Here is an 11,617-nt window from a genome sequence, read left to right on the forward strand (position 1 = left end):
AATTTAGATAACATAAATATTATAAAACTGAAACAAGAGAATTAAGTTAAACATATTAATTATACAAAATATAGTGAAATATATACTCAACGAAACACTATAAAAAAATATGTTCGTCTTTTTACTAATAATAAAAAGAATTTAAATGTCTTCAAAAATAATAATATTTTAATTTTAAGTATTTTAATTACTTTAAGAAAAAAAGTGAACCCTAAGAAAGAAAGTGATCACAATTGTGGATAAGACAAAGACTAGTATGGTAAAATATAAAAAAATAATTTTGACATTCTATAAATAATTTTATGTATCTTAATTTTTTTTTGTGGTCGTTTTATGTATTATTATACAAATTTAATACATTAATAAATAATTAAATTAATAAATAATAATAATAATAATAACAACAATAATAATAATAATAATAAAAATTATTTAATGCTTTTATTGTTTTAAAGCGATGAAGAAAAATATCCAGGAAACGACATCGTTTGGTCTTATTGTTTATTTTCTCAAAAGAAAGAATGCAGAACAAAGATCCCTAGTTCACTACAATTGAAGGAGAATTACCAGTCGGAGCTCAGCCACCCCGGCACACTATCTGCTGCACCCTCCGCCGCCTCCGAATCACAGTAGACTACAATCTTGTTTGTCATCACTCACGGTAGATACACAAAAAAATGCGTAACTTATTCGCGTCTTTTTCAACTTTAATACTCTCTCTCTTATCTTTCGATTGTTTCTCTCTCTAGGGTTTTGGTGTTGCACAGTAAGCATTATTATTGAACATGCAACTCACACTTGAATTCGGGTAAACTGTACTTGCTATGCTTTAGTATACTTTATGTGTTCTCTCATGTTGTACTATTTTTTGGCTCGTAATTATTCATAAATAACTTGTTAATTAATCCTTTCAAAAAAATTAATTTGTGGAAATTGATCCTTTAAAAAAAAAATTGAAATTTATAGAATATAACTTTTGATGAGACAACGCTGAAAACTACAAAATGACATGTTATTATGGGTGGGAATTTTGTATTTCCAGAACATATTTTATCCTGCAAAGTGAAAAAAAGAGCCTAATAATGTGATCTGATCACACAGCTGAAGAGCCTTGGCTGATTAAGATTTATGAGTTTCTGTTAAAGATGCCGTAACAAGTGTTATTAAACTTGATGTGGTCACCAAATTGCTCCAGATATGGGTTAACTGGTTACTCATTGAGTGCCCCTCCTCCTTCAAAACACACACCAAGTTTTAAATAAAGGTCCGTGATCACGATCTGGGTCGCGATGTAACAATTTTCTATGTTGCCATAACCGTGACTGTGATTGAGACTGCATCGGCTGCATTTGACCGCGATTCTCCTCAATACCAAGAATTGCAATGTTATCTCAACTGTTACCACGACCACTATTTCAAACCCTTCACACACAACTAAGTAATTTACAAATTTTGTTCAAAAAGTCAAATTTGAACGCATTTTTATATGTAATTAACTTAATTATTTCCCTTTTTAGGTCCTTCAATTATTTTGCTTACCCTGAGCTTTGCGCCACTTTCCTTCCCTTTGTTATAGTTTTTTTTTTCTTTGAAAAGTTCAAAATTTTGCTGATTTTTGGGTTGAGTCAACCTTACCAAGTCGCTTGCTTTTGGTGAAAACTGGATTAGTCAAATTGGGTCACACAAGTTTATTAATATTACTGGCTTGACTTGTTAATTGAATGATTACCTAGTTGGTTCAGTGGTTCATTTGGCCAAACTAGTCAGTCTAGTTTGAGTTTATTATTTATGATATAGGCATGCCGATATCTTAATACAATATTGTTTGAGTTACTATTGTGCTTAAGTTAATCAGTTAGTTTAGACTTATAGACTTTTCCACTTTATCTTGTTAGTTTGCTTATGTGGCTGAACACTCAACTGAGGTTCACTCAGTGTCTTTGTACTCAAGTCTGAATTAGCCATTTGGTTTTTATCTAGTTATCTACATCTGAGATTAGAAATTTAATTTTTGTCTGGTTTGTTAAAATGGTTGAAACATATAGAGGGGGTTTGGAGCTTCTTTGTGACTCCAAGAAGATTCACAATGTCAATGTTGAACAGCAAAATGGAGAAGATAAGGTGATTTTTTACTTAAAAAGATTATTGGTGTTTTTTCAACATACTTCTATGCTCGACATTCTTATAAGGTTCTCTTCAATCTTTTCAGTTAACCATGAAAGGGTTGCTTTCTTGGGTGAAAACCAACTTGATTAAGGAGAGGCCTGAAATGTTCATGAAAGGAGATACTGTGTAAGCTTAACGATATAAATACATCTGAATCATGCAGCATTGGTTGAAGGTTGTTTCTCTAGAATGAGCTTATTTTAAAGTGAGTAATTAAGGGTGTAGCTACTGTCAGTTTTATCTGAAGTGCGCCATTAACTGAACCTAAATGATTAGATGGTGGAAACACTTGCTCACTTTATAGATAAGCTTACTTTTTGATGAGCCCTTTTCTTGGTAGTAATTAGTCATGTCCTCATTGAAATTTAACAGAAAGGAGTGATAGTTTTTTCAGTGGTATACGGAGAAATTTAACAGAAAGGAGTGATTGTGGTTTCTGAACTATTACATAGATGCTGAACTAGTTTTTTCTGACTGCGGTTTGTCTTTCAGGAGACCGGGAGTTCTCGTCCTTGTGAATGATTGTGATTGGGAGCTAAGTGGTCAGCTGAGTACATTACTGGAAGAGAAAGATGTGGTGGTCTTTATATCAACCTTGCATGGTGGCTAGCATGTAGGTGGTCAAATATTTTTAGTATAATAAAGACAGTTGTTGGAGTCATGGTGAACCTTGCTAATTAAAATTTGGCAGTCAAATTGCTGAATCAACTTACATAGCCTATTATATGCATTAAACAATGCACTTTCACCGCTGTTATATTATGCTATTATCTTCATGACTTTTAGCAAAAGATGTAAAACATGTCTGATATTAACAAATTAAAATTTTCTTACTGCATACCACATCTTTAGTTATGTCCTCGTATATGTTGTAATCATGTATTCACTTGTTCATATTGGATCTTCATTCTTTCACTGCTGATCAAATTTTAAACTCCAATAGAACCAGAACGGTGAATATCCAACTATCAAGTACAAACGGTTGGCACAATTGCTTAGGAATATACAGCTCTTAGTAAGCAGTTCAGAGTAAGAATGAATAGGTAGTATGAGACTTTCTACTTTATGCGGGTACTTGATGGAAAGAGTTTATGAGAATTGCCAACACGCAGTAGGCTTATACACATATCAATAACTTCTTAAACCTGCAAGTGCAATCAAATTAAAGAATCACCATTTGCAAATGATAGAAATTACATTTCAACTACCGTTAACATATCTTTCAGTTGTCTCTGAAATATGACCACTAAGCCCAAGTATATAGAGCACTATAAACTTCTTTTCCATCTTTAACTTGATCAATTAACACCTTCAGCAGAAGGAAAATTGACAATGTAGTGTCTAATATTGGCTCTGAGAAGATGGAACTGTAAAGTACAATAACAATGAAAAGGCAAAGGTGTGCCCCAGAAAAGTGCGTTTCCTGTCTCACATTTGCATTGAAAAAAAAAAGTTATTGCGTGAGGAGTATCATCTGTTTTTTTTACCTCGCCTTATGTTCCTTTTTTCTTGAAGGCGGGGAATGGTTGATTCACGACAATATCTTGCATGTGATGTATTGAACATCTATTGAATTTATGCAGGATGATGCTGGTGGAGTTTTCTGGCACCCAAAGGATGCTATTGTGAGACATATAATTGAAGATTTTTGGAAAAGTATTAACATATTTTTGGAAAAATATAATAAAAAGTTAATGTATCTGTGAAATAAATTGATTTCGTTCGATTTTAATTAGATATATTTAATGCCATAATTCAGAATTGTTATGGTGCAATGAACTATAAAAAAATAACAAGTGTAACTCTCGTTTTTAAGATAGAAAGAAAACTGTACACATTACTTATAATATAAGTCACGCATATTTATAGATATAGATCCAAAAAATAAGTCACGAATATTTTTCAACGACGGCTTCTACGTAAAATGGAAAATCGATATAGTGCTATCAAATTATTTGTTACATACAGTAATTTTTTTTACCATAATTTTAAATTTAACCACACCAACTTTTTAAGTCTTACACTTTTGTTCTATTTTAAAATAATTAATATTTATTTATTAAACTATATAAAAAAATAACCAAATTTTTTCTCACCGTCCATTATCTCTCCATCCCATCTACCGTCTCCACTGTTTTTCACGGTCTTCTTCTGCCGTTTGAAAATTCAACATCGAGGTTTTCTTGAATTGGAGTGTTCATGGAAAGATCATCAAGTTTTTCACCTATAAGGGTGCAAAAAAGGCTTGATTTTTAAGCAGAGGAGTCTATGGTTGATTACTTGGCACTACAGCTGTCAAAAAAACCCCAATCCTTAGGCTGCTTTAATTTTTTTTTTAAAACTCCTAATATTAGACCTCTATCAAAATAAATTTTTTTAAATTTCGGCCCATTATTTCTTGGGGCTTATAGGCCCCAAATATTTTGTTAATTTTAAAATCTTTTCTTTAAAAATTTTTGAAATTTATTTTTTTCGAAAAAAGTAAAAAAAAAAAAAATTCTCAAAAAATTTTGTGAGAAAAATAAATAAAAAATTCTCGAAAAAAATCAATTTCTTTTTCTTGAATCTAAAAAAATTTTGAAAAGAAATTGTAAATAATTTTTTATCAAAAAATAAATTGAAATTTTTTATTGGTGAAAAAATCGAAAAAAAAATTGTTAAATTTTTTTTTCAAACAAAAATCGATTTTTTTTTTTGAAAACGTGGGCCTATAGGCCCACAAAAATTTAGGGGCCCTTTAGTGTTGGGGGCCTTTTAAATTATAAAATTTTTTTGCCCCTCCAACATGTGGGTTGAGGTCAATAATTAAGGGGCTTGTCAAATTGACAGCTCTACTTAGCACTCATGGATGGTTTGTTAGAAGCTTTGCATAATAAGATCCGTAGGGTTTATACTTTCACTATTGTGAGTTGTTGTATAAGGTTTATGATTCAGTGATTCCTAACAGTTCTTTGTTTTGGACCTCTACAAACCTAGGATACCAAAATTGAAAAACATTTGTGCTGATATTTCTATTTCTGATATAATGTTTTCATTTAATAATTTTTTATTTTCTTATAGTATGGGTATATATCATTTACTTCTCATTTCCTTGATTTGAATATTCCTTATGTTTTGGACCCCTTGTTTAGTTTCTTTAATTTTCATATGAATTTCTTTTAGAGGTTTGTGTTCTTGAATTCATGATATGACTCAGTTTGAACATCACATGATTCAAATTACTTTTTTTTCTTCTTCTAGGTGAAAGACTACTTGAGAATTGTTCAATAAGATGTCCTCAAGCAGGATGCAGATATTGTATCTCTACACTCAAGTGCAAGTCTTTTCTACCGTTCGCCTCATTTGAATCTCTGTCTAGAGTGTAGACCTTAATTAAATTTCTAATAGGTACAAAATATTAGATGACTTGTAATTCAAGTAATGTAACAAATGAATTTAGTAACTACTAATTAACCAATTAGTTAGTTAGTTAGATTATAGTTAGAATGAGTAAGAATAGTTCATGTATAAATATGATTGACAATGTATGAAGTACACAAGTCTTATTTTTCATTCAAGTGTGCATTTTTCATTTTTTTGATGTGCAAGTAACAACTAAAAGCTAACATGTGGTATCCAAAGCTATTGTTTTTTTTTTTTTTAAATTCTAATTAGAGTAAAAACACGAGTAAAGTGTGAGGAATAAAACACGAGTGAAGTGAAGATGAGTTCAAGTACAAACAATGGCAACTTTCCAGCTCACATGCCACACTTTGATGGAAAAGATTGAGATAGATGGAGAGGTCAAATTTGTGCCTTATTTGGATTTCAAGAAGTCTTTGAGATCATAGAGAAAGGGTTTGATGATATGGGAGCCAATACAATAGAAGCACAAAGATCAAATTTTTAAAGAAAACAAGAAGAAAGATTGCAAAGCTACATTCATCGTTCATCAATGTTTTGATACAACCAATTTTGACAAAATCTCTGAAGTAAGAAGTGCAAAAGAAGCATGTGACATCTTTGATAAGGCCTACTCAGGAGGAGCAAAGGTGAAGAAAGTAAAGTTACAAACTCTTCAAAGGCAATTTGAACTGTTGTAGATGTAGGAGCAAGAGAAAGTATCAAATTTAATTTCAAGATTGAGAAGCATCACAAATCAAATTGCTGGATGTGGTGAGAAAAGGTTTGAACATAAGTTGTGTGAGAAGATTTTGAGATCCTTATGCCAGGTTTGATTACATTGTGTGTCCATTTGAAGAATCCAAAGACAATTCAACCTTGATTCTTGAGGAATTGCAGGGATCATTAGAAGGAAAATAATTGAGAATGAATGAAAGGAATAGAGGGAAGTATGGGGATCAAACATTGACAACACAAATAAATAAGAAAGGAGATCAGAAAAAGAAGTGGAAGAAGAACAATAAAGACAAGTTCAAGAAGTATGATGATAAATTTGAATCTTCATCAAAAAGAGGAGGTGGAAGTGGTAAACCCGACGGAAAATCAAAGAAAGAAGAAAGTATAATTCTATAATTGTGAGAAGTTTGGTTATTTTGCTGATGAATACTAGCTAGAAAAGGCAAACAAAAGAAGACGAATGAGGATGAGGAATCTGTTTCACAAGAAGATGATTGAGATTCAGAAACAGTCTTGTTGATGGCTACAAAAAATGAAGAACCTTCTCAATCTCAATTATGGTTTCTTGATGTTGGTTGTTCCAGTCACATGACCAATCACAAAGAATGGCTGGTGGATGTTGATACATAAAGAAAAAGCAAAATCAGATTTGCTGATAATAGAACATTGGAGGCTGGTGCTGGAAACACGGTGATTAGAAGAAGGAATGGAAAGAATGTGGTGATTGAAAATGTGTTGTTTGTGACGTGAATGAAAAGTAATCTATTGAGTGTAGGGCATTTGATTCAAAAAGGGTTTCAAGTGCTAATTAGGAATTATGCACTAGAAATATACGATCGACAAAAGAGAGTGATACTGAAGGTTCCTCTCTTAAAAAACATAACATTTGTCATAAACATGCAGCTTGTAGATATTCAATGGTTGAAGGCAGTAAGCTCAGATGATGAGAGCTAGCTATGGAATTTAAGGTTTGGTCATCTGAATTTTAAAAGTATGCAGAAACTAGGTACAAAGAAGATGGTGAATGATATTCCTATGATTGATGTTCCTGAGTAGGTGTGTGATGTGTGTATGACATGAAATCAATCAAGAAACTCTTTCAAATCACAAGTGCAAGCAAAAGTTTGTCTTAAAGTGGTTCAAGATGACATATGTGGACCATTTGAGGTGCCATCAATGGAAGGTAATAAGTACTTCATAACATTTGTTGATGAATTTAGTAGAATGTTGTGGAAATACTTGATAAAAACAAAAAATGAAACACTTGAAATGTTCAAGAATTTCAAAGTGAAAGTTGCAAATTAGTGTGGAAATGTTGTAAAAGTGATAAGGACAAATGGATGTGGTGATTATACACCACACGAGTTTGAGGAATTCTATGTTAAAAATGGGATTTAACATGAAGTGATTGCCTCCTACACACCTCGACATAATGGATTGATTGAAAGAAGAAACATAACCATTAATTCTAGACATGACTAGAAGTATGTTGAAAGGAAATGAATTACCACACATGTTTTGGGCTGAGGCCGCATCAACTGCTGTCTATATCTTGAATATGTGTCCAACAAAAAGACTGCCTGGGGAGATTTGGAATGCTAAAAAGCCAACTATAGGACAGTTGGGAACCTTTGGAGCCCTATGCTTCAAGCATTTGTCATACCAAAAGAGAAGAAAACTGCATAACAAGAGTAATCCCTAATCTTAGTTGAATATCATCCAACTGGTGCATACAAACTATATGATCCTACTAAAGGGAATATTGTAGTTAATAGAGATGTTAAGATAGTTGATCAAGAAAACTGGAATTAGAAAGAAAAGGTCAACAACACCATCCAACACTAAGAGTGGAAACAAAAGACCAACAATATCAGCCAACATACATAAGTCCCTGCATAACTGTTGGATGATCATCAAAGCAGTGAAGACATAGTTGAAGAAAGAATATAATCAAGCAAATCTCAGAGAACAAGGTTGCCACCAACACATTTAAGTGAGTTTGAAGTATACAATGACAATGAAATTGATAACAATGGAGATCTAGTGCACTTTGCCCTATTTGCTAATAAAAAACCACTAAATAATGAAGAAGCTATGAAGAAAAGACCTTGGAAAGAAGTAATGATAAAATAAATAAAGGCAATTGAAAATAATCAGACTTGGTACCTAACTGATCTACCTCCAAAACAGAAACAAATAAGAGTTAAATGGGTCTACAAGCTCAAGCTAAATCCATATGGATCAATTTTAGAATACAAAGCTAGATTGGTTGCCAAAGTATTTCTATAAAGGCTAAGAATATATTATTCTAAAGTTATTGCTATAGTGGCCAGAATTGAGACAATCAAACTAGTAATAGCATTGGCTAGTGCTAGAGGCTGGCTGATGTGCCAACTTGATGTCAAGACTGCATTTTTGAATGAATTGCTTGAAGAAGAATTCAATCACTGAGATTTGTGATTAAGGGAAAGGAAAATAAGGTGCTCAGATTAAGAAAGAGCTCTTTGTGGCTTGAAGCAAGCCCCAAAAGTTTGAAACAAAAGAACTTACTCATTCCTAATCATCATTGACTTCATCAAATGCATAATAGAATATGAGGTTTATGTGAAGCATTACACACCAGATGGAAGGACAACAATGTTTCTTCTTTGCTTATATGTTGATAATTTGTTGGTAACTTGCAGCAACCATAAAGAAATTGAGGAATTCAAGGAGATCATGAAGAATGAATTTGAGATGTCAGACTTGGGAAAGTTGACCTATTTTCTAGGAATGGAATTTACTGACACCAAAAAAGGGTTGGTGATGCATCAAAAGAAATATGCTGGAGAAATCTTAAGGAGGCAACATCACGGTTGGCTGCAACCCTGTTGTCACTCCAATTGAAGTCAATGCAAAGCTAGGGAAAGAAATTGAAGAGGAGATGGATGATACCACCTTGTTCAAACAGGTTGTTGGATCCCTAACGTACCTGTGCAACACAATACTTGACCTATGTTATAGTGTTGGAGCCATTAGTAGATTAATGGAGAATCCTAAACACACTCACTGGATTGCAGCCAAAAGGATCATGAGATACATTCAAGGAACACTAAAACATATAATTTTGTTTGCAAGAGAATTAAAACAAAGTGATGAAGATCTGGTTAGTTATTCAGATTCTGATTAGTATGGAGATAAGAGTGATAGAAGAAGCACATCAAGTTATGTATTTAAATTCATGAAATCTTCAATTGCATGAAGCTCAAAGAAGAAGTCAGTCATAACCCTATCACCATGTGGAGTAGAATACAATGCTGACAGCTGTACAACTTGCCAAACTTTGTGTATCGAAGCTTTGATGGAAGAATTGAGGATTTTAGTATGTGTGCCAGTGCCATTGATGCTTGACAATATCTCAACCAAAAATCTAGCAAAAAATCTTGTATCTCATGTAAGGAGCAAGCATATAGATACAAGGTTTCATTTCCTAAGAGATCAAGTTGGAAGGAATAAGCTCAAACTTATATATTGTAAAACTGAAGTGCATATTGCTGATATAATGACCAAGGCATTGATAACAAACAAATTTGAAGAGCTAAGACAAATGTTAGATGTAGTGTCACTTAGATACTTGAATTAAGAGAAAATATTAGATGACTTGTAATTCAAGTAATGTAACAATTGATTGTAGCGACTAATAAACCAATCAGTTAGTTAGTTGGATTGAAATTAGAATGGATAAGAATAACTCATTTGGCAATCTATGAAATACACAAGTCTTACCATTCATTCAAGTGTGTATTTTTCATTTTCTTGTTGTGCAAGTAAAAGCTAAAAGCTAACACAAGATGCATTGAAGAGGAAATATTGTATTTATTGATGAAATAACAACCTTGTATTAAAGTGATAACTTGTCGGGGTTTAGGAAATTCAATGAAGCAAATACAAAAAAATCGATTAGAAACAAAATCTCGACAGATCTGACAATGTCCAATTCTCTCCCAAGTCCTAACCAATTTCCAACCTCCCTTTTCCCTCTTTCCACCTTATACATTTATCAGTGTTGTCAAATAGTAACTATGTGGGTACTATAACATAGTGGAGGTTTAACAAACTGTTATTTCTGCTATATGTGATTTAGTACAAAGTATTGTCAAAAAGTGGTTCTAATAGGCTAGTAAGGGCTACAACATTGTAGTTTCGTGACATTTGAACAAATCACCATTTTTGCAATATGCAGTTGACAACTGTGAGATATACCCAATCTTCCAAAAATGCATCCCAAACACCTCCCCACTACTTTTGCCACATAGGAGTTAGCTATTTTCCTTATCTTTCCTCATGTGTATCACTATCACACTTGATATTTTGATTAGGCATATCCTTCTTCTTGGGCATTGTTTCACAACCGTTTGATATTTTTGGCCTTGAGTTCGCATCAATTTCTGTTTTTTTCTTTCTATATGTGAGTGTGTGTGAGATCGGTTAGCAATATGATCCTACTACTCAATAATAATAGGTTATAATCATCTCGATTTCCTAGTTGTTTATGAAATATTGGGAACCTCAATTTCAGTTTCAGATTGTTGCTTTTAATGTAATCTATGACCTAATGATGCATGTTCAAATTAATTTGGTTCTCCATGTAACTAGTAGGTACTAGGTAGTAAGCTATGGGAAACAACTTATGACATGTACATAAACTCTTCATGATAGCTTATGAAAATAACTTATATCTTATATGAAAGTAATTTGACTTTATTTTATCTTTGTTATAGAAATAAGACTTGTTTGGATTAACCTTTTTGAGCTTATCTACTGACATAAGCACTTCTAAGTGTTTTCAGGATAGCTTATATAAAAATAATTTTTTATTTTACATAGTATTATAAAAATAGTTTATGCATAATTGTTTATGCTATAAGCGCTTATGCTATAAGTTGTTTATCTAAGCAAGGTCATAGCTTATACATAAGGGCGTGCGCTATAAGCACTTAATTAATTAATTAATTTATCTAAACATGGATGTAGTACCTCAATTTTGTTCTACCAATTAAAAAAAAGTCAAAATAGTCTGTTTAATTTGAACATTTTCCATAATTAGTATTGTCTTAATAATTTCCAAACAAAAAATATAAAGAAAAGAATCGAAGTGATAGTAAAGTTGGGTCAAGCCTAAATTGTGTAGTAAGCCAATAGCCAGTAGTTTTGGGTGCGTTTGGTTTTGGGTGCCTCTAGTTCTGGTTGCCTCTGTTACGCCCGCGTAAGTACATATATATATTATAATAATAATAATAATAATAATATTAATAATAATTAAATAAAACAAAACCCTTGCCGCCTCCTTCAT

General features: G+C 32.4%; 1 protein-coding gene and 1 long non-coding RNA gene across 2 annotated transcripts; one reads left to right on the top strand and one right to left on the bottom strand.

Moving 5' to 3' along the window:
• Window positions 1–474: 474 nt before the first annotated feature.
• On the top strand, window positions 475–3,004 carry LOC101513983 (ubiquitin-related modifier 1 homolog 1-like). The gene is made up of 5 exons (XM_004510827.4): window positions 475–661; window positions 750–808; window positions 2,046–2,121; window positions 2,210–2,292; window positions 2,659–3,004. The coding sequence occupies exons 2-5, from the start codon at window positions 786–788 to the stop codon at window positions 2,774–2,776; spliced, it is 300 nt and encodes a 99-aa protein (XP_004510884.1). The 5' UTR covers window positions 475–661; window positions 750–785; the 3' UTR covers window positions 2,777–3,004.
• Window positions 2,795–4,456, bottom strand: LOC140921012 (uncharacterized). The gene is made up of 2 exons (XR_012163857.1): window positions 4,263–4,456; window positions 2,795–3,311 (listed from the first exon to the last, which is right to left on the bottom strand). It is a non-coding gene; the product is annotated as an uncharacterized lncRNA (long non-coding RNA).
• Between the last annotated feature and the right edge of the window lie 7,161 nt (window positions 4,457–11,617).

Source organism: Cicer arietinum, chromosome 7 (genome assembly GCF_000331145.2).
Source record: "Cicer arietinum cultivar CDC Frontier isolate Library 1 chromosome 7, Cicar.CDCFrontier_v2.0, whole genome shotgun sequence".
Taxonomy (NCBI): domain Eukaryota; kingdom Viridiplantae; phylum Streptophyta; class Magnoliopsida; order Fabales; family Fabaceae; genus Cicer; species Cicer arietinum.

Coding starts and splice junctions, on each gene's coding strand:
- LOC101513983 (XM_004510827.4), top strand. CDS start 786: ATGCAACTCACACTTGAATTCGG. Junction 809..2,045: donor CAACTCACACTTGAATTCGG/GTAAACTGTACT, acceptor TGAAACATATAG/AGGGGGTTTGGAGCTTCTTT. Junction 2,293..2,658: donor TTCATGAAAGGAGATACTGT/GTAAGCTTAACG, acceptor TTTGTCTTTCAG/GAGACCGGGAGTTCTCGTCC.